The sequence below is a fragment of the Pongo abelii genome, chromosome 6 (genome assembly GCF_028885655.2).
Source record: "Pongo abelii isolate AG06213 chromosome 6, NHGRI_mPonAbe1-v2.0_pri, whole genome shotgun sequence".
NCBI lineage: Eukaryota > Metazoa > Chordata > Mammalia > Primates > Hominidae > Pongo > Pongo abelii.
The window spans coordinates 66,414,206-66,437,625 of NC_071991.2; the positions used below are offsets into that span (position 1 = coordinate 66,414,206).

Sequence of the window (23,420 nt, forward strand, 5' to 3'; positions counted from 1 at the left end):
CTGTTGTTTTTAACCTTTGAAAGCATAAAAAGGTATATTTTTCCAAATAAAAATGGTATTCACCAAGCATCTACTGAAATGAGTTTAAAGAAATAATGATAAAATCAAAATATTCAAATCCCTTCATCAAGTTACAAACACATCAATCATTTCAATAAAAAGAAATGACTTTTAGTGGTAAGAGGACAGTTGATATTTTAAATCTATTCATTTCCATGTGGCAAAATTGGCATATATCTAAATTCAAAGTTTAGTTTATAACCAAAAATAATAATTACTTAGCAAAGAGTTTCTCAGAAGATCAACTCAATAAATAATGTCTTTGCAAACAGTGCTACCATGTATATGTAATAATACTGCAACACTGGAACACACACATCAGGCAGCTGCTCAGCTCATCAACACTGACCAAGTACTTACAGTGTGCTCCGCCCAGAGTCAGGTGGTAAGCTCTGTGCTACTTGAATCTATGATGGTTCATCAATCATGGTGTTTGCACTATATGGTTAATATTTTTCTATTACTCCCCAAATGAATACTGGCCTCTTTACATGATTTATTTAAGTAAGTAAAAGAGTGTGTCCAATTCTGGATTACCTCACATTTATTTAGCAGCCCAGTTTCTTGCAGTCGTGACCAGATACTCTGTATTCGTCCAGCATGCTCAGGGTGGGTGGTGGAATTGCCACAAACGCACTGGTGTTTCAGCATCAAGGGGTCATAGGCAATTCCTTCAAGACAAGGGAAATACAGGACAAGATTGAGTAATGGTACAAGATAATGACACACGTTAGGAGATAATATGATAACTCCAAAAAAGTCATTATTCTTAAAATAAATTTAACAAAGGGGGAAATATCACAAAGCAAATTCTCAAGAGCACATAAGAACTATTTAGACCTGTCTATCTGGACACTTACTCAAAAACATGAACTCATGCATTAACCAGTACTCAGACCCTAGTTTAGTAAATCTGTAAAGTGATGAAGATGGTGACATTTTAAGACACTTCAGATTTTAAAATACATATATTGTGATCTTACCAGTATTTTAAATCATTATGAATTGTTTTTAGGCAGATAACTTAATTCAGTAGAGGTTTTAATTTCACCACACCATTGGAGCCACAAAACAAGCCGTCTCTTTAAATCTTTCATGAGTAATTCTAGCCTGACTTCAGATCAGGGTTTCATTTTTGTAATAAAATGGAAGATTTTCCCACTCTGCCTATCCTGTTTAGTAATTTCTTCAAGGTTGTTCAAAAACAGTTTCTTTGTTTCTTTGTGTTTCTCCCCATAATTTATGTCATTATGTAACCAATATGGCTGTTGTAGATCTTATAATATTATGGGGCATTTAAAGTGTTTCTTTTAAAAAATAAATGTAAATTACAATGCCACTACTAGAGATTATACAGATACTGATGAATACAATCTTCTTTTAAATTATCAAGTATTAGCATATTTCATTTTCAGGCAAGCCTTATGATGGGAAAGATTTTATAATAACATGATAAGATGAATTATTAGCAGAACTTAAAATAGGACTTTTTAAAGTAACAAGTTAGATGATAATTATAACTCTGGCTCATTTAAAGAAGATTTCTACCCGTAAACCTATTCCTTGAGGTGGAAACATGTTACTTACAAAATTGCCTGACATAAGAAATTATTTAACAAATCAAATGTCTTCCAATAAATGACCATCGAAGTATATTTGTAGATGGGGAGAATACCCATTATAAGAAGTTTTACAACAACAAGCAAAAAATATCTTCAGGAATAGATAAGCACCAGTAATTTATGCTGTAAAGGACGTTTAATTAAATACATCTTATTCTCCTTTTGGCTTACATTATTGGTTAAAGAAATGTTACTCAAGAGAAGAAAATATTTTTCCTTGAGTGTACTCAAATAATGCAGAAGAATGGCACATGCATTTTGAAAACATGTGGTAAAAATTATGTCTAACAAAAGAATATAATTTTACCATTCCAAATAATATCTATTCTTAGGAGTCAAATGGCTTCAAACTCTATCCCTTTTCCCCTGATTCTCACATTTTCTTTTTTTTATTATTCTTTTTTTATTTATGTTTTTATTTTTTTATTTTATTATTATTATTATTATTATTATACTTTAGGTTTTATGGTACATGTGCACAATGTGCAGGTAAGTTACATATGTATACATGTGCCATGCTGGTGCGCTGCACCCACTAACTCATCATCTAGCATTAGGTATATCTCCCAATGCTATCCCTCCCCCCTCCCCCCATCCCACAACAGTCCCCGAAGTGTGATGTTCCCCTTCCTGTGTCCATGTGTTCTCACTATTCAATTCCCACCTATGAGTGAGAATATGTGGTGTTTGGTTTTTTGTTCTTGTGATAGTTTACTGAGAATGATGATTTCCAATTTCATCCATGTCCTTACAAAGGACATGAACTCATCATTTTTTATGGCTGCATAGTATTCCATGGTGTATATGTGCCACATTTTCTTAATCCAGTCTATCATTGTTGGACATTTGGGTTGGTTCCAAGTCTTTGCTATTGTGAATAATGCTGCAATAAACATACGTGTGCATGTGCCTTTATAGCAGCATGATTTGTAGTCCTTTGGGTATATACCCAGTAATGGGATGGCTGGGTCGAATGGAATTTCTAGTTCTAGATCCCTGAGGAATCGCCACACTGACTTCCATAAGGGTTGAACTAGTTTACAGTCCCACCAACAGTGTAAAAGTGTTCCTATTTCTCCACATCCTCTCCAGCACCTGTTGTTTCCTGACTTTTTAATGATTGCCATTCTAACTGGTGTGAGATGTTATCTCATTGTGGTTTTGATTTGTGTTTCTCTGATGGCCAGTGACGGTGAGCATTTTTTCATGTGTTTTTTGGCTGCATGAATGTCTTCTTTTGAGAAGTGTCTGTTCATGTCCTTTGCCCACTTTTTGATGGGGTTGTTTGTTTTTTTCTTGTAAATTTGCTGGAGTTCATTGTAGATTCTGGATATTAGCCCTTTGTCAGATGAGTAGGTTGCAAAAATTTTCTCCCATTTTGTAGGTTGCCTGTTCACTCTGATGGTAGTTTCCTTTCCTGTGCAGAAGCTCTTTAGTTTAATTAGATCCCATTTGTCAATTTTGGCTTTTGTTGCCATTGCTTTTGGTGTTTTAGACATGAAGTCCTTGCCCATGCCTATGTCCTGAATGGTAATGCCTAGGTTTTCTTCTAGGGTTTTTATGGTTTTAGGTCTAACATTTAAGTCTTTAATCCATCTTGAATTGATTTTTGTATAAGGTGTAAGAAAGGGATCCAGTTTCAGCTTTCTACATATGGCTAGCCAGTTTTCCCAGCACCATTTATTAAATAGGGAATCCTTTCCCCATTGCTTGTTTTTCTCAGGTTTGTCAAAGATCAGATAGTTGTAGATATGTGGCATTATTTCTGAGGGCTCTGTTCTGTTCCATTGATCTATATCTCTTTTTTGGTACCAGTACCATGCTGTTTTGGTTACTGTAGCCTTGTAGTATAGTTTGAAGTCAGGTAGTGTGATGCCTTCAGCTTTGTTCTTTTGGCTTAGGATTAACTTGGCGATGCGGGCTCTTTTTTGGTTCCATATGAACTTTAAAGTAGTTTTTTCCAATTCTGTGAAGAAAGTCATTGGTAGCTTGATGGGGATGGCATTGAATCTGTAAATTACCTTGGGAAGGATGGCCATTTTCATGATATTGATTCTTCCTACCCATGAGCATGGAATGTTCTTCCATTTGTTTGTATCCTCTTTTATTTCCTTGAGCAGTGGTTTGTAGTTCTCCTTGAAGAGGTCCTTCACATCCCTTGTAAGTTGGATTCCTAGGTATTTTATTCTCTTTGAAGCAATTGTGAATGGGAGTTCACTCATGATTTGGCTCTCTGTTTGTCTGTTATTGATGTATAAGAATGCTTGTGATTTTTGTACATTGATTTTGTATCCTGAGACTTTGCTGAAGTTGCTTATCAGCTTAAGGAGATTTTGGGCTGAGACAATGGGGTTTTCTAGATATACAATCATGTCATCTGCAAACAGGGACAATTTGACTTCCTCTTTTCCTAATTGAATACCCTTTATTTCCTTCTCCTGTCTAATTGCCCTGGCCAGAACTTCCAACACTATGTTGAATAGAAGTGGTGAGAGAGGGCATCCCTGTCTTGTGCCGGTTTTCAAAGGGAATGCTTCCAGTTTTTGCCCATTCAGTATGATATTGGCTGTGGGTTTGTCATAGATAGCTCTTATTATTTTGAGATACGTCCCATCAATACCTAATTTATTGAGAGTTTTTAGCATGAAGGGTTGTTGAATTTTGTCAAAGGCCTTTTCTGCATCTATTGAGATAATCATGTGGTTTTTGTCTTTGGTTCTGTTTATATGCTGGATTACATTTATTGATTTGCGTATATTGAACCAGCCTTGCATCCCAGGGATGAAGCCCACTTGATCATGGTGGATAAGCTTTTTGATGTGCTGCTGGATTCTGTTTGCCAGTATTTTATTGAGGATTTTTGCATCAATGTTCATCAAGGACATTGGTCTAAAATTCTCTTTTTTGGTTGTGTCTCTGCCAGGCTTTGGTATCGGGATGACACTGGCCTCATAAAATGAGTTAGGGAGGATTCCCTCTTTTTCTATTGATTGGAATAGTTTCAGAAGGAATGGTACCAGCTCCTCCTTGTACCTCTGGTAGAATTCGGCTGTGAACCCATCTGGTCCTGGACTTTTTTTGGTTGGTAAGCTATTGATTATTGCCACAATTTCAGCTCCTGTTATTGGTCTATTCAGAGATTCAACTTCTTCCTGGTTTAGTCTTGGGAGGGTGTATGTGTTGAGGAATTTATCCATTTCTTCTAGATTTTCTAGTTTATTTGCGTAGAGGTGTTTGTAATATTCTCTGAAGGTAGTTTGTATTTCTGTGGGATCGGTGGTGATATCCCCTTTATCATTTTTTTACTGCGTCTATTTGATTCTTCTCTCTTTTTTTCTTTATTAATCTTGCTAGCAGTCTATCAATTTTGTTGATCCTTTCAAAAAACCAGCTCCTGGATTCATTTATTTGTTGAAGGGTTTTTTGTGTCTCTATTTCCTTCAGTTCTGCTCTGATTTTAGTTATTTCTTGCCTTCTGCTAGCTTTTGAATGTGTTTGCTCTTGATTTTCTAGTTCTTTTAATTGTGATGTTAGGGTGTCAATTTTGGATCTTTCCTGCTTTCTCTTGTGGGCATTTAGTGCTATAAATTTCCCTCTACACACTGCTTTGAATGCATCCCAGAGATTCTGGTATGTTGTGTCTTGGTTCTCGTTGGTTTCAAAGAACATCTTTATTTCTGCCTTCATTTCGTTATGTACCCAGTAGTCATTCAGGAGCAGGTTGTTCAGTTTCCATGTAGTTGAGCGGTTTTGAGTGAGATTCTTAATCCTGAGTTCTAGCTTGATTGCACTGTGATCTGAGAGACAGTTTGTTATAATTTCTGTTCTTTTACATTTATTGAGGAGAGCTTTACTTCCAAGTATGTGGTCAATTTTGGAATAGGTGTGGTGTGGTGCTGAAAAAAAATGTATATTCTGTTGATTTGGGGTGGAGAGTTCTGTAGATGTCTATTAGGTCCGCTTGGTGCAGAGCTGAGTTCAATTCCTGGGTATCCTTGTTGACTTTCTGTCTTGTTGATCTGTCTAATGTTGACAGTGGGGTGTTAAAGTCTCCCATTATTAATGTGTGGGAGTCTAACTCTCTTTGTAGGTCTCTCAGGACTTGCTTTATGAATCTGGGTGCTCCTGTATTGGGTGCATATATATTTAGGATAGTTAGCTCTTCTTGTTGAATTAATCCCTTTACCATTATGTAATGGCCTTCTTTGTCTCTTTTGATCTTTGTTGGTTTAAAGTCTGTTTTATCAGAGACTAGGATTGCAACCCCTGCCTTTTTTTGTTTTCCATTTGCTTGGTAGATCTTCCTCCATCCTTTTATTTTGAGCCTATGTGTGTCTCTGCACGTGAGATGGGTTTCCTGAATACAGCACACTGATGGGTCTTGAGTCTTTATCCAATTTGCCAGTCTGTGTCTTTTAATTGGAGCATTTAGTCCATTTACATTTAAAGTTAATATTGTTATGTGTGAATTTGATCCTGTCATGGTGATGTTAGCTGGTTATTTTGCTCGTTAGTTGATGCAGTCTCTTCCTAGTCTCGACGGTCTTTACATTTTGGCATGATTTTGCAGTGGCTGGTACTGGTTGTGCCTTTCCATGTTTAGCGCTTCCTTCAGGAGCTCTTTTAGGGCAGGCCTGGTGGTGACAAAATCTGTCAGCATTTGCTTGTCTGTAAAGTATTTTATTTCTCCTTCACTTATGAAGCTTAGTTTGGCTAGATATGAAATTCTGGGTTGAAAATTATTTTCTTTAAGAATGTTGAATATTGGCCCCCACTCTCTTCTGGATTGTAGGGTTTCTGCCGAGAGATCCGCTGTTAGTCTGATGGGCTTCCCTTTGATGGTAACCCGACCTTTCTCTCTGGCTGCCCTTAACATTTTTTCCTTCATTTCAACTTTGGTGAATCTGACAATTATGTGTCTTGGAGTTGCTCTTCTCGAGGAGTATCTTTGTGGCGTTCTCTGTATTTCCTGAATCTGAATGTTGGCCTGCCTTGCTAGATTGGGGAAGTTCTCCTGGATAATATCCTGCAGAGTGTTTTCCAACTTGTTTGCATTCTCCCCGTCACTTTCAGGTACACCAATCAAACGTAGATTTGGTCTTTTCACATAGTCCCACATTTCTTGGAGGCTTTGCTCGTTTCTTTTTATTCTTTTTTCTCTAAACTTCCCTTCTCGCTTCATTTCCTTCATTTCATCTTCCAGGGCTGACACCCTTTCTTCCATTTGATCGCATCGGCTCCTGAGGCTTCTGCATTCTTCACGTAGTTCTCGAGGCTTGGTTTTCAGCTCCATCAGCTCCTTTAAGCACTTCTCTTTATTGGTTATTCCAGTTATACATTCTTCTAAATTTTTTTCAAAGTTTTCAACTTCTTTGCCTTTGGTTTGAATATCCTCCTGTAGCTCGGAGTAATTTCATCGTCTGAAGCCTTCTTCTCTCAGCTCATCAAAGTCATTCTCCGTCCAGCTTTGTTCCGTTGCTGGTGAGGAACTGTGTTCCTTTGGAGGAGGAGAGGTACTCTGCTTTTTAGAGTTTCCAGTTTTTCTGCTCTGTTTTTTCCCCATCTTTGTGGTTTTATCTACTTTTGGTCTTTGATGATGGTGATGTACAGATGGGTTTTTGGTGTGGATGTCCTTTCTGTTAGTTTTCCTTCTAACAGACAGGACCTTCAGCTGCAGGTCTTTTGGAGTACCCGGTCAGCCTCAGCCGTGTGAGGTGTCAGTCTGCCCCTGCTGGGGGGTGCCTCCCAGTTAGGCTGCTCGGGGGTCAGGGGTCAGGGACCCACTTGAGGAGGCAGTCAGCCCGTTCTCAGATCTCCAGCTGCGTGCTGGGAGAACCACTGCTCTCCTCAATGCTGTCAGACAGGGACATTTAAGTCTGCAGAGATTACTGCTGTCTTTTTGTTTGTCTGTGCCCTGCCCCCAGAGGTGGAGCCTACAGAGGCAGGCAGGTCTCCTTGAGCTGTGGTGGGCTCCACCCAGTTCAAGCTTCCCGGCTGCTTTGTTTACCTAAGCGAGCCTGGGCAATGGCGGGCGCCCCTCCCCCAGCCTCGCTGCCGACTTGCTGTTTGATCTCAGACTGCTGTGCTAGCAATCAGCGAGACTCTGTGGGCGTAGGACCCTCTGAGCCAGGTGCGGGCTATACTCTCCTGGGGCACCGTTTCCTAAGCCCGTCGGAAAAGCACAGTATTCGGGTGGGAGTGGCCCGACTTTCCAGGTGCCGTCTGTCACCCCTGGAAAGGGAACTCCCTGACCCCTTGCGCTTCCCGAGTGAGGCAATGCCTCGCCCCTGCTTCGGCTGGCGCACGGTGCACTCACCCACTGACCTGCGCCCACTGTCTGGTACTCCCTAGTGAGATGAACATGGTACCTCAGATGGAAATGCAGAAATCACCCGTCTTCTGCATCGCTCACGCTGGGAGCTGTAGACCGGAGCTGTTCCTATTCGGCCATCTTGGCTCCTCCCTCCGATTCTCACATTTTCATCCTCAGGACTGACCTCCATTATGAGCAGCTTACTTACACACTTCCGCATGGAATGATCCATCCAAAATCTCCACTTAGTTGTCTCATGGTTTTCATAAAGTGAAAATGTCTCTAATTTTTAATTCATGATCTTAAACCACACACGATATTACTCATGTTTACAAAAGACATCAAGATCTGCCATTGTTCATATGAGAAACCTTAATGTCCCCTTGACAGTCCCCCTCCAAAGAACCAAAGTAGTGTCTGTTTTCCCTCCAAAACAGATCTTGAATCATTCATTCTCCTTATCTCCACTGCCAGAACCATACACAATCCAAGGTTTTATTATCTCTAATCTGGAATCCTGAGATTGCCTTGTAATGCACAACCTGACTTTCACTCTATTCCATTTGCCACACAACAGTGGCCACTTCTGTTTAAATCCTTCAGGTCCTTCACTAAAGAGACTGAAATTCCTCCAGGCCGGCATAAATAGGCCCCTCCCCATCTTTCTAGCTTCAATTCATATACCTCCCTCTTTTGTTCTCTATTTCGCCTACAAAAGCCTTCCTTCCTTTCCTCAAAAAGATGAAAATCCTAGCAGCATTGTGATATTTATACATGCTATTCCCTCTATGCTAGAAATTCTTCCTTCCTGACATCCGTAACTCCAGTCCTCATTTGGCTAATCTTTTTTCACTCTTCAAGGCTCAGTTTTTAATGTCACCTCCTCTACCAAGCATACCCCGAGATTTCTAAATTAGGTCTCCTACTATATGCTCTCTTAGCATCCTCTAGATCTCCTTCAAGCATTTGTCACAATTATATAATTGTTGTATAATTTTGTTAATTGTATATTTTCTTCATTAGATGGTGAGATCTTTGAGAGTGCAGATGATAGTTGTATTTTTACCTCTGAAATTTCAGTGGCCATAAACATGCTTAAATAAAGCCGGTCCTCAAAAAATATTTTTTAGTGAGTGAATGAAAACTGTAAATGAATGAATGTATCCCAAAAATGGGTCAGATATTTCCACTAAAGCTTTCCTCAATGAATCTAATTGGTGGATCTCCTTGGATTCCTGAAGGGTAGTCTTACTTGTTTAATCTTCTACCTTTTATTTTATGTCCCTTATCTTCCTACCCTAAGTGCTTCTAATATAGGCATTTATTTTACTCAGCTTTATATTTCTACATGGAGTTTCACAAAGTCCTCTTTTTACATTTTGTATAAAGTCCAATATGGATAAATATTTTTAAATAAAGTCAGAAGGAAGACATTAAGGAAGGCAGAAAAGGAAGCAGGCAAGCAGAAAGGAAGAATAACATTTAAAATACAAAGATGTGTAAGACATGTCTTCACAATTTAAATATATCAAGTATTTATGAGTTACTACTATACAAGAAGAACTGTTTAACATTTTTTCAGCTATAGTTTCATAAAATAAAAAGTGATAGTTTAATAATATGGAAACAAAAAGTATAACATCCGCCTCATTTTGAAAATATATTTTTGGCCAGGGACGGTGTCTCACACCTGTAAGCCTAGCACTTTGGGAGGCTGAGGCAGGAGGATTGCTTGAACCCAGGAAGTTGAAACCAGCCTGAACAACATAGGGAGACCCTGTCTCTACAAAAATTTTTAAAAACTAGCCAGGAATGGTGGTGTGCCTGCTCCTGGTGGGAGAATTGCTTGAGCCCAGGACGTCAATGCAGCAGTGAGCAGTGACTGAGCCACTGCACTCCAGCCTGGGCCATAGGGTGAGAACTTGTATCTGGAAAAAAAAAAAAAAAAGAAGAAGAAGAAGAAATATATTCTTCAAGAGTAGAGAGTCTAATCATTACATTGCTTAACTTTTTCACTATTTCATCTCTTGACATATCTAAGCTTACCTTCGTAGTAATGTTTCCCCCTTTTAATGACATTTTCCCCATAATCCACTGCCAAGAAAAAAAATTGTGAAACAGGTTATGGTAGCTGGGAATTATTGCCAGGTACCTGGAGATTATAATTCAAAGTCCAGGGGCTCTTGGAAAGCCATTTGAATTTAAAGGGAAATACATACAATCTGGAACCCCAAACTTCCACTGACTCATTCTAATGATGTATCACTGGGGTGTTAACAGGTAGACTGGAAAATGAAATCTTAACCTCATCCTTCATCTCCATTCCTTTCCTCTCTCTTTCATTCTCTCTCTTTGGCTTCTCAGAAACATGAACTTATAGGGTGAGAAATAAGCCTGCTCTTCTCTTTGCAATTCATATGGAATTCTACTTTTGTTTGACCCTTTCTGGCTCACTGATTACCAGTTGCAATATAACATAAGCCAATAGATTAATTAATTTTTCTCCTGATCAGTGGGACAAGAGTTAAAATTAGAATTTGAAAAATACACAAAGGAGTCTTAAAATATTTACCTGCATTTTAAACAACAGTTGTTTGTTTTCCACATATATATTATATATGTAGAAAATATGTATTATATATGTATTTTTTTACATACAAGAAATCCTTAAAATTTCTTGATAAATTTTTTAGATAAACTTGGACTTTGTGCTTTCTCTGTCTCTCAGTCTTATTAAATGAGATAATGTATTTGTAGCATCTAGTGTAGTATCTGTCCTTCTTTATTGCATGTAGTTGTCATTTTTTAGCCATATAATCTATTTCTGTCTTCAAATTTACACTCAGTCTAGTAAGACCTGTTAGTCTGAGTCTATAGAGTCTTTATAGACAATTTATCTTGTCTATAAAGAAAGCTGAGTTTAGAACATTTAGACTAAAATTATTGATCCTGATTTCTAGTGCCTAACATTCAACTTCATATTGCATTTCTGGGAACTACCTGAGGTTTCACACCTTCCCAAGGTGTTTGCTAAACAACACTTATTAAACTCCTTCTAGGGCAAGGGACTGGACAAAGGACTAGCACAGTACAAATATATATGACTTGGCATTCTCCTGGAAGATGCAGAATCAGTAGACAGTTATTGAATGCTCACTATGTTCCAGATTCTAGCAGCTTCATTTTACCACATTTAACTTAAAATCTAGTAGTAAAGGCCGGGCACGGGGGCTCACGCCTGTGATCCCAGCACTTTGGGAGGCCAAGGCGGGCAGATCACCAGAGGTCAGGAGTTCGAGACCAGCCTGACCAACATGGAGAAACCCCGTCTCTACTAAAAATACAAAATTTAGCCAGGCGTGGTGGCATATTCCTGCAATCCCAGCTACTCAGGAGGCTGAGGCAGGAGAATCGCTTGAACCTGGGAGGTGGAGGTTGCAAAGAGCTAAGATTGTGCCATTGCACTCTAGCCTGGGTAAAAAGAGTGAAACTCTATCTATCTCAAAAAAAAAAAAAAAAATCTAGTAGTAAAAGTGAGATGTAACAATATGACACTTTTGAAAACTCTGCTAAAGAAAAAAACTTGTGAGGCTAGAGAATCAAAGAAGATCTCCTAAAAACAAACAAAAAAAAAATTTTAAAGAGGGAATGATCTTTACATGGTAGAATTACTAAAAAAAAAAAAGAAATTATTCTGAAACAAGGTTCACGTCTAATGACCTTCAAATCACACACATAGCAGCTGTTACTATTTCTGTCCATAATGCTAATCTATCCATAAGACTTATGTTGTCTTATTTTTTTATTTATTTTTTAATATTTTAATTTTAATTTTTTTATTTTATGTTTTTAGAGACAGGTTCTCACTCTATCGCCTAGGCTGGAGTGCAGTTTATATTGTACTATCTGTAATTTTTTTTTTTTTTTTTGAGACAGAGTCACGCTCTGTCACCCAGGCTGGAGTGCAGTGGCCCGATTACTATCTGTAATATTTTTTAACAAGAACACATAATTCAAACTACCAAACAGTGTAATTTTTAAATTATTTGTGAAACTTGATGTGTCCAGCAAGCAAATGATATGTCTAAAACGTCTGTTTAAAAAAATTGTGAAAATTGTACCTCTCACTAGATAAGAAGCATTTTCTAAACCTTACAGCTTTGTGTTTGTCTGTTTGTTTTTTTAGTGTAAGTCATCTTAACAGAGTATCAGATAGCTAGAAAGGAAGTGGGTAGAAGAAATTCCCAACATAAGCCTTCCAACTAACACTATATGAATGTCTGTTAAGGCCTAGGAATTAGATTAAGTGTTGCCATTTAACTGTAAAGCCAGGAAGGAGATTCAACCAGCATGTAAGTTGGCAAAAAGTGAAGCCAAACACAATTCACTACACATTTGCTGGCAAAATATCTGGAAAGATTTTCTACATTCAAGAATGAGTGAGAAAAAAAAAACAGGGCCTTTGAGAATATACTACAGATATTATGAAGGAAATATCATTCATACTGCTTAGTTCCGTGAACATGATTTACTATAGGAAGCAAAATAAGATTTTAGAAAATGTTTTGTTCTCTTCAAATGTCAAAAGACACTGGCCCTGTAACATCAGAGACCAAAGCTAAAGGCAGAGATAGAACTAAATTAAAAAGACAATGGAATGAATAAAAATAAAACTGGATATGATAAACAGGGATTGCAAGGAAATTAACGAGTAGAAAAATTAAAATCTATACTGGAGGCAATAAAGAAAGGAATTTACATTTCAGAAAGCCAGATCAGTGCTATTGAATACAAACCTGAGAAGCCTCCAGAATATAAAGGAAAGGACTACTAGATGTACATAATAAGACGAAAATACAGTGGTCAGAAAAAAAAATAACCAAATAAAAAGTTGTAACTGCTCCTGAGGAGGAAATCTGACTAACCAAATACAGGAATACCTGGGACATATTGCTGGTTTGATTCCAAATCATCTGAATAAAGCAAATATCACAATAAAGCAACTCACATGAGTTTTTTGGTTTGCTTATGCATGTAAAAGTTATGTTTACATTACACTGTAACCCATGAAGGGTGGAATCATTGTGTCAAAGAAACCAATGTGCATACCTTAATTAAAAATTAATTTCTTGCTAAAGTGCTAATAATCACCTGATCTTTCAGTGGGTCATAATCTTTTTGCTTGTGGAGGGTCTTGCCTTGATATTGATGGCTGCTAACTGACCAGGGTAGTAGTTATTGAAGGCGGGAGTGGCTGTGGCAATTTCTTAAAACAAGACAACAATGAAGTTTGCAACATCCATGAAATCTTCCTTTCACAAAACATTTCTCTGTAGCACGAAATTCTGCTTAGTATTATAGCATTTAACCCATAGTAGACTTTCTTTCAAAACTGGAGGCAATCCTGTCAAACTCTGCTGCTGCTTTATCAACTAAGTTTATGTAATATTCTAAATCCTTTCTCGTCATTTCAACAATGCCCACTGCATCTTCACTGGGAGTAGACTCCATCCCAAGAAAACATTTTTCTTGCTCAACCCCTAAGAAATAACTCCGTATTAATTCAAGTTTTATAATGAGATTGGAGCAATTCAGTCATATATTGAGGTTCCACTTCTAATTCTAGTTCCCTTGCTACTTCTGCAGTTAGTTCCTCCATTGAAGTATTGACCCCCTCGAAGTCATCCATGAGAACTGGAATCAACTTCTTTCAATCACTTGTCAATGTTGATATTCCTCCCATGAATCATGAATGTTCTTAACGGCATCTAGAATGGTGAATCCTTTCCAGAAGGTTTCAACGTACTTTGCTCAGATCCATCAGGGGAATCACTGTCTATGGCAGGTATAGCCTTATAGAATATATTTCTTAAATAATAAGATGTAAAAATTTAAAAGACCCCTTGATCTGTGGGCTGCAGAATGGATGCTATGTTAGCAGGTATGAAAACTTAATCTCCTTGCACATGTCCATCAGAGTTCTTGGGTGATCAGGTACACAGTCAATTAGGCAGTAATATTTTGAAAGGGAACTTTTTTTTTCTCCCTGAGCAGTAAGTCTAAAAATTGAGCTTAAAATGCTTAATAAACCACACTCTAAACGGATATGTTGTCACCCAGGCTTTGTGGTTCCATTTATAGAGCACAGGTAGAGTAGATTTAGCATAATTCTGAAGGGTACAGTATTTTGAGGAAGGGAAATGAGCATTGGCTTCAACTTAAAGCCACTACCTGCATTAGCCTCTAACAAGAGAATCAGCTTATCCTTTGAAGCCAGTCATTGACTATTTCTCTCTGTTTCTTAAAGTTTTCTCTCTATCTCTTCTTCCAGTGAAAGGCTGTTTCATCTACAATGAAATTATGTTGTTTACTGTAGCCATTTTCATCAATGGTCTTAGCTAGACTTTCTGGAAAATGTGTTGTAGCTTCTACATCAATACTTGCTGCTCTGCCTTCCACTTTTATGTTACGGAGACGGTTTCTTTCCTTAAACCTCAAGAGCCAACCTCTGCTGGCTTTCAACTTTTCTTCAGCAACTTCCTCACCTCTCTCAGCCCTCATAGAATTGAAGAGTTAGGGACTTGCTCTGGATGAGGTTTCAGCTGAAGGAAATACTGTGGCTGGTTTGATCTACCGAGACCACTAAAACTCTCTCCATATAAGCAATAGGGTTATTTTGCTTTCTTATCATTTGTCTGTTCACTACAGTAGCACTTTTAATTTCCTTCAAGAGCTTTTCTTTTATATTCACACCTTGGGTAACCAGCACAAGAGGACTAGCTTTTGCCTATCTCAGCTTTTGACGTGACTTCCTCGCTAAGCTTAATCATTTCTAGCTTTTGATAGAAATTGGGAGACATGTGACTCTTCCTTTCACTTGAACACAAAGGGACTGTGGGTTTATAAATTGGCCTAATTTCAATATTGTAGTGTCTCTGGGAATAGAGAGGGCCAAAAAGAGAAAGGAAGATGGTGCCATGCCCACTTAGTGGAACAGTCAGAACACACACAATATTTATCTACTAAGTTCACTGTCTTGATTGGGTGTGGTTCATGGTTCCCCAAAACTATTACAAAAGTACTATAAAAAGATCACTGATCGGGTCCATTCCAAAATGGCCAAATGGGAACAGCTCTGGTCTGCAGGTCCCAGTGTGACTGACACAGAAGATGGGGGATTTCTGCATTTCCAACTAAGGTACCTGGTTCATCTCAATAGGACTGGTTGGACAGTGGGTGCAGCCCATGGAGGGCTAGCTGAAGCAGGGCAGGGTGTCACCTCACCCACGAAGCACAAGGGATCAGGGGATTTCCCTTTCCTAGCCAAGGGAAGCCATGACAGACTGTACCTGGAAAAACGGGACACTTCTGCCCAAATACTGCACTTTTCCCAAGGTCTTAGCAACCGGCAGACGAGGAGATTCTCTCCCGTGCTTGACTTGGCAGGTCCCACGCTCATAGGGCCTTGCTCACTGCTAGTGGAGCAGTCTGAGATGGAACTGGGAGGCAGCAGCCTGGCTGGGGAAGGGGCGTCCGCCATTGCTGAGGCTTAAGTAGGTAAAACAAAGCAGCTGGGAAGCTCAAACTGGGCAGAGCCCACTGCAGCTCAGCAAGGCCTACTGCCTCTATAGACTCCACCTCTGTTGGCAGGGCATAGCTGAACAAAAGGAAGCAGACAACTTCTGCAGACTTAAACGTCCCTGTCTGACAGATCTGAAGAGAGCAATGGTTCTCCCAGCATGGCGTTTGAGCTCTGAGAACGGACAGACTGCCTCTTTGAGTGGGTCCCTGACAGCCATGTAGACAAACTGGGAGACACCTACCAGTAGGGACCGACAGACACCTCATATAGGCGGCTGCCCCTCAGGGAAGAAGCTTCCAGAGGAAGGATCAGGCTGCAATATTTGCTGTTCTGCAGCCTTCGCTGGTGATACCCAGTCAAACAGGGTCTGGTGTGGACCTCCAACAAACTCCAACAGACCTGCAGCTGAGGCACCTGATGGTTAGAAGGAAAACTAACAAACAGAAAGGAATAGCATCAACATCAACAAAAAGGACATCTACACCAAAACCCCATCTGTAGGTCACCAACATCAAAGACCAAAGGTAGATAAAACCACAAAGATGGGGAGAAACCAGAGCAGAAAAGCTGAAAATTCTAAAAACCTGAGTGCCTCTTCTCCTGCAAAGGATTTCAGCCCCTTGCCAGCAATGGAACAAGGCTGGATGGAGAGTGATTTGTCAAGTTGACAGAAGTAGGCTTCAGAAGGCTGGTAATAAACATCTCCGAGCTAAAGGAGCTTGTTTGAACCCATCGCAAGGAAGCTAAAAACCTTGAAAAAAGATTAGATGAATGGCTAACTAGAATAAACAGTGTAGAGAAGACCTTAAATGACCTGATGGAGCTGAAAACCATGGCATAAGAATTTCGTGACACATGCACAAGCTTCAATAGCTGATTTGATCAAGTGGAAGAAAGGGTATCAGTGACTGAAGATCAAATTAATGAAATAAAGCACGAAGACAAGGTTAGAGAAAAAAGAGTAAAAAGAAATGAACAAAGCCTGCAAGAAATATGGGACTATGTGAAAAGACCAAATCTACATTTGATTGGTGTATCTGAAAGTGATGGGAACCAACTTGGAAAACACTCTTCAGGATATTATCCAGGAGAACATCCCCAACCTCACAAGGCAGGCCAACATTCAAATTCAGGAAATACAGAGAACACCACAAAGATATTCCTCAAGAAGAGCAACCCCAAGACACATAATCATCAAATACACCAAGGTTGAAATGAAGGAAAAAATGTTAAGGGCAGCCAGAGAGAAAGGTTGGGTTACCCACAAAGGGAAGCCCATCAGACTAACAGCAGATCTCTTGGCAGAAACCCTACAAGCCAGAAGAGAGTGGGGGCCAATATTCAACATTCTCAAAGAAAAGAATTTTCAACCCAGAATTTCATATCCAGCCAAACGAAGCTTCATAAGTGAAGGAGAAATAAAATCCATTATTGACAATCAAATGCTGAGAAATGTTGTCAACACCAGGCCTGCTTTACAAGAGCTCCTGATGGAAGCACTAAACATGGAAAGAAACAACTGGTACCAGCCACTGCAAAAACACGCCAAATTGTAAAGACCATCGATGCTATGAAGAAACGGCATCAATTAATGGGCAAAATAACCAGCCAACATCATAATGACAGGATCAAATTCACACATAACAATATTAACCTTAAATTTAAATGGGCTAACTGCCCCAATTAAAAGACACAGACTGGCAAATTGGACAACGAGTCAAGACCCATCAGTGTGCTGTATTCAGGAGACCCATCTCACGTGCAGAGACACACATACGCTCAAAATAAAGGGATGGAAGAAGATCTACCAAACAAATGGAAAGAAAAAAATAGCAGGGGTTGCAATCCTAGTCTCTGATAAAACAGACTTTAAACCAACAAAGATCAAAAGAGACAAAGAAGGCCATTACATAATGGTAAAGGGATCAATTCAACAAGAAGAGCTAACTATCCTAAATATATATGCACCCAATGCAGGAGCACCCAGATTCATACAGCAAGTACTTAGAGGCATACAAAGAGACTTAGACTCCTACACATAAGGGGAGACTTTAACACCCCACTGCCAATATTAGACAGATGAATGAGACAGAAGGCTAAGAAGGATATCCAGGACTTGAACTCAGCTCTGCACCAAGGGGACCTAATAGACATCTACAGAACTCTCCACCCCAAATCAATAGAATATACATTCTTCTCAGCACCACATTACACTTATTCTAAAATTGACCACATCATAGGGAATAAAGCACTCCTCAGCAAATGTAAAAGAACAGAAATCACAACAAACTGTCTGTCAGACAACAGTGCAATCAAATTAGAACTCAGGATTAAGTTCTAATTAATTCTAATGAAAACTAAGTTCTAATCAAAACTGGACAACTACTTGGAAACTGAAAAACCTGCTCCTGAATGACTACTGGGTACATAACGAAATGAAGGCAGAAATAAAGATGTTCTTTGAAACCAATGAGAACAAAGACACAACTTACCAGAATCTCTGGAACACATTTAAAGCAGTGTGTAGAGGGAAATTTATAGCACTAAATGCCCACAAGAGAAAGCAGGAAAGACCTAAAATCAAGACTCTAACATCACAGTTAAACAAACTAGAGAAGCAAGAGCAAACAAATTCAAAAGCTAGCCAAAAGCAAGAAATAACTAAGATCAGAGAAGAACTGAAGGAGATAGAGACACAAAAAGCCCTTCAAAAAATTAATGAATCCAAGGCTGGTTTTCTGAAAAGATCAACAAAATTGATAGACTGCTAGCAAGACTAACAAAGAAGAAAAGAGAGAAGAATCAAATAGACACAACAAAAAATGATAAAGGGGATATCACACCGATCCCATAGAAATACAAACTACCATCAGAGAATACTATGAACACCTCTACGCAAATAAACTAGAAAATCTAGAAGAAATGGATAAATTCCTGGACACATACACCCTCTCAAGACTAAACCCAGAAGAAGTTGAATCTCTGAATAGACCAATAACAGGCTCTGAAATTGAGGCAATAATTAATGGCCTACCAACCAAAAAAAGTCCAGGACCAGATCACAGCCGAATTCTACCAGAGTTACAAAGAGGAGCTGACACCATTCCTTCTGAAACTATTCCAATAAATAGAAAAAGAGGGAATTCTCCCTAACTCATTTTATGAGGCCAGCTTCATCCTGATACCAAAGCCTGGCAGAGACACAACAAAAAAAGAGAATTTTAGACCAATATCCCTGATGAACATCGATGTGAATATCCTCAATAAAATCCTGGCAAACCGAATCCAGCAGCACATCAAAAAGTTTATCCACCACGATCAAGTCAGCTTCATCCCTGGGATGCAAGGCTGGTTCAACATACACAAATCAATAAACGTAATCTATCACATAAACAGAACCAACGACAAAACCACATCATTATCTCAATAGATGCAGAAAAGGCCTTACACAAAATTCAACAGCCCTTCATGCTAAAAACTCTCAATAAATTAGGTATTTATGGAATGTATCTCAAAATAATAAGAGCTATTTATGACAAACCCACAGCCAGTATCATACTGAATGGGCAAAAACTGGAAGCATTCCCTTTGAAAACCAGCACAAGACAAGGATGCCCTCTCTCACCACTCCTGTTCAACATAGTGTTGGAACTTCTGGCCAGGGCAATCAGGCAAGAGATAGAAATAAAGGGTATTCAATTAGAAAAAGAGGAAGTGAAATTGTCCCTGTTTGCAGGTGACATGATTGTATACTTAGAAAACCCCATCCTCTCAGCCCAAAATCTCCTTAAGCTGATAAGCAACTTCAGCAAAGTCTCAGGATACAAAATCAATGTGCAAAAATCACAAGCATTCCTGTACACCAATAACAGACAAACAGAGAGTCAAATCGTGAGTGAACTCCCATTCACAATTGCTACAAAGAGAATAAAATACCTAGGAATACAACTTACAAGGGATGTGAAGGACCTCTTCAAGGAGAGCTACAAACCACTGCTTAAGGAAATAAGAGAGGATGCAAACAAATGGAAAAACATTCTATGCTCGTGGTTAGGAAGAACCAATATCATGAAAATGGCCATACTGCCCAAAGTAATTTATAGATTCAATGCTATCCCCATCAAGCTACTATTGACTTTCTTCACAGAATTGGAAAAACTACTTTAAATTTCATATGGAACCAGAAAAGAGCCTGCATAGCCAAGGCAATCCTAAGCAAAAAGAACAAACCTAGAGGCATGATGCTACCTGACTTCAAAGTATACTATAAGGCAACAGTAACAAAAACAGCATGGTACTGGTACCAAAACAGTTATGTAGACCAATAGAACAGAACAGAGGCCTCAGAAATAACACCACCCATCTACAAATATCTGATCTTTGACAAACCTGACAAAAACAAGAAATGGGGAAAGGATTCTCTATTTAATAAATGGTGCAGGGAAAACTGGCTAGCCAGATGTAGAAAGCTGAACTGGATCCCTTCCTTACACCTTATACAAAAATTAACTCAAGATGGATTAAAGACTTAAATGTTAGACCTAAAACCATAAAAACCCTAGAAGAAAACCTAGGCAATACCATTCAGGACACAGGCATGGGCAAGGACTTCATAACAAAAACACCAAAAGCAATGCCAACAGAAGCCAAAATAGATGAATGGGATCTAATTAAACTAAAGAACTTCTGCATGGCAAAGGAACTACCATCAGAGTGAACAGGCAACCTACAGAATGGAGAAAAATTTTGCAATCTACCCATCTGACAAAGGGCTATTATCCAGAATCTACAAAGAACTCCAACAAATTTACAAGAAAAAAACAAACAACCCCATCAAAAAGTGGGCGAAGGATATGAACAGACACTTCTCTAAAGAAGACATTTATGCAGCCAACAGACACATGAAAAAATGCTCATCTTCAGTCATCAGAGAAATGCAAATCAAAACCACAATGAGATACCATTTCACACCAGTTAGAATAGCAATCACTAAAAAGTCAGGAAACAACAGATGCTGGAGAGGATGTGGAGAAGTAGGAATGCTTTTACACTGTTGGTGGGAGTGCAAACTAGTTCAACCATTGTGGAAGACAGTGTGGCGATTCCTCAAGGATCTAGAACTAGAAATACCATTTGACCTAGTGATCCCATTACTGGGTATATACCCAGAGGATTATAAATCATGCTACTGTAAAGACACACGCACATCTATGTTTATTGCAGCACTATTCACAACAGGAAAGACTTGGAACCGACTCAAATGTCCATCAACGATAGACTGGATTAAGAAAATCTGGCACATATACACCATGGAATACTATGCAGCCATAAAAAAGGATGAGCTCATGTCCTTTGCAGGGACATGGATGAAGCTGGAAACCACCATTCTCAGCAAACTATCACAAGGACAGAAAACCAAACACCACACATTCTCACTCACAGGTGGGAACTGAACAATGCGAACACTTGGACACAGGGCGGGGAACATCACACACCAGGGCCTGTCTAGAGGTGGGGGGCTGGGGGAGGGGTAGCATTAGGAGAAATACCTAATGTAAATGATGAGTTGATGGGGTACAGCAAAGCAACATGGCACATGTATACCTATGTATCAAACCCACACATTGTGCACATGTACCCTAGAACTTAAAGTATAATGAAAAAGATCACTGATCACAGATCACTATAATATATAATAATGATGAAAAGTTTTGATATATTATGAGAATTACCCAAATGTGACTCAGAGACAGGAAGTGAACACATGCTATTAGAAAAGTGGCACCAATAGACTTACTCAATGCAGGATTGCCACAAACCTTCAATTTTTAAAGTAAAATGTAATAAAACAAGGTATACGTGAAATAGGACTAATTGAGGATATTTCCATAAGTAGAAAAAAATTTGTGCATCGATAAGTAATTGCAAATGTTTATCATAAAGATGATTTTTTTTAATTAACAAGATAATAAAATATGTCTTATCTCCAGAAAAGAAAAACCAGGCTTTTCACAAAGAAATGCATATCAGGTTGGCCTCAGACTTCTACTCTTCAGTGCTAAACCCCTTGAACATTAGATCACATTTCCAGACTTTTCAGACAAAAAACTTGTGTCCCAATAAGTCTGTCTTCAAAACATGTGTGAAGGTAATAGGATGAAATTCTTAGGTATAAAAAGCATACCCCCTCAAAAATATATATGTGTGTGTGTGTGTATGTACATATATGAGATACACATAAATAATATGTATTATATAACTATATATTTATAAATATATTTTCTACATTAATGTTTATGTTATGATACATGATACATGATATATGTGATCAAGTTGAATTAATCTCCTAAATAAAGAAGATAGCTCTTTTTATCTTCTTCAGTGATTATTAGATGAGTAAATTTTGGAAGAGTTTTTTGAAAGAAATCTCAAGCATATATATTTGAGGACAGCAATTTAAAAAATAGATTTCCTGACAAAAGGAAAAATTAGTCTCTCTATTCTAATATGAGTAATAACAGAAGCTACTCTAGAAGGCCTTAACACATGCACACATACACACACACATACACACATTTACACTGTGTATATATACACACATACAAATATACACACATACTTTCAGATATACACATACACACATGCACATAGATATGTATACAAATACAAATCACTTTTCTTTATTCTATTAAAGAGAAGCTTATAGAGTAACAAGTATTGATTAAAAAAAGTATATACATATTTTAATAGAGGTTACCTCTGAATGGGAGAATAATGAGTGACTTTCCATTATAATATTCTAGATTTGCCAAATTGCCTTCAATGAACTTGTGTCAATTTTTATAATTCTCAAAAATATAAATGTTACCACGAAAGTTCAATTAATATATAAATCATCTCAGGCTCGGCTCAGTGGCTCACACCTGTAATCCCAGCACTTTGGGAGGCCAAGGCAGGTGGATCACCTGAGGTTGGGAGTTCAAGACCAACCTGACCAAGATACAGAAATCCTGTCTCTACTAAAAATACATGTATTCATATTCACCACATATTTAGTGATAAAGGTTAAATTCAATTATGTCTTTTGTTTGGGGGAACAACTCACAGTATAGCCTTAAGAATATCATTTTTTTAAGGCTGGGCATGGTGGCTCACGCCTGTAATCCCAGCACTTTGGGAGGCCGAGATGGGCGGATCACCTGAGGTTGGGAGTTCAAGACCAGCCTGACCAACATGGAGAAACCCCGTCTCTACTAAAAACACAAAAATTAGCTGGGTGTGGTGGTGCATGCCTGTAATCCCAGCTACTAGGGAGGCTGAGGCAGGAGAATCGCTTGAACCCAGGAGGCAGAGGTTGCGGTGAGCTGAGATCGCGCCATTGCACTCCAGCCTAGGCAACAAGAGCAAAATTCCATCTCAAAAAAAAATTATCTTTTAAAAATAATTTTATGCAATTTGTGCCTACTTTCTACTCTCAGGAAATAGAATGAATATGGCATCTTTCCAAAACTGACTAAACTCAGATAATATTTCTCCCTTGGAACATTTTTTATTCTTGTCAAAAAGGGAGTTCTGTGGCTAATCCAGTGGGCTGCGGAGGATGCACATGGATGGTGAAGGTTTAAATGATGTGTATTGAAAATTATGTGACTTTTGTGTGAAATAACTTTTTAGTAGCACCAAAAAGTATAGCTCCTAGAGGATAGATTTAAGCCAGCCACCTAGCTTTATAATGTATCTGTGTCCGCTACCTTGCTATTTAGTGGAACAGCTATTGAGAATGTGAGATTGTATAAGTTTCTTTTTAAAAAAAAAATACAAATACAATAGCCTCTCCCCTCCC

General features: G+C 38.6%; 1 protein-coding gene across 7 annotated transcripts in view; it reads right to left on the bottom strand.

Annotated features, from left to right (window-relative positions):
- HDAC9 (histone deacetylase 9) overlaps positions 1 to 23,420 on the bottom strand; it is a 917,296-nt gene that overhangs the window by 245,305 nt on the left and 648,571 nt on the right. For all 7 annotated transcript variants that reach the window (XM_054559003.2, XM_054559009.2, XM_054559005.2 and 4 more), the window contains one exon: positions 598 to 731. In XM_054559003.2, coding sequence (XP_054414978.1) covers positions 598 to 731 — 134 coding nt within the window. The remainder of the gene's footprint in view (positions 1 to 597; positions 732 to 23,420) is intronic.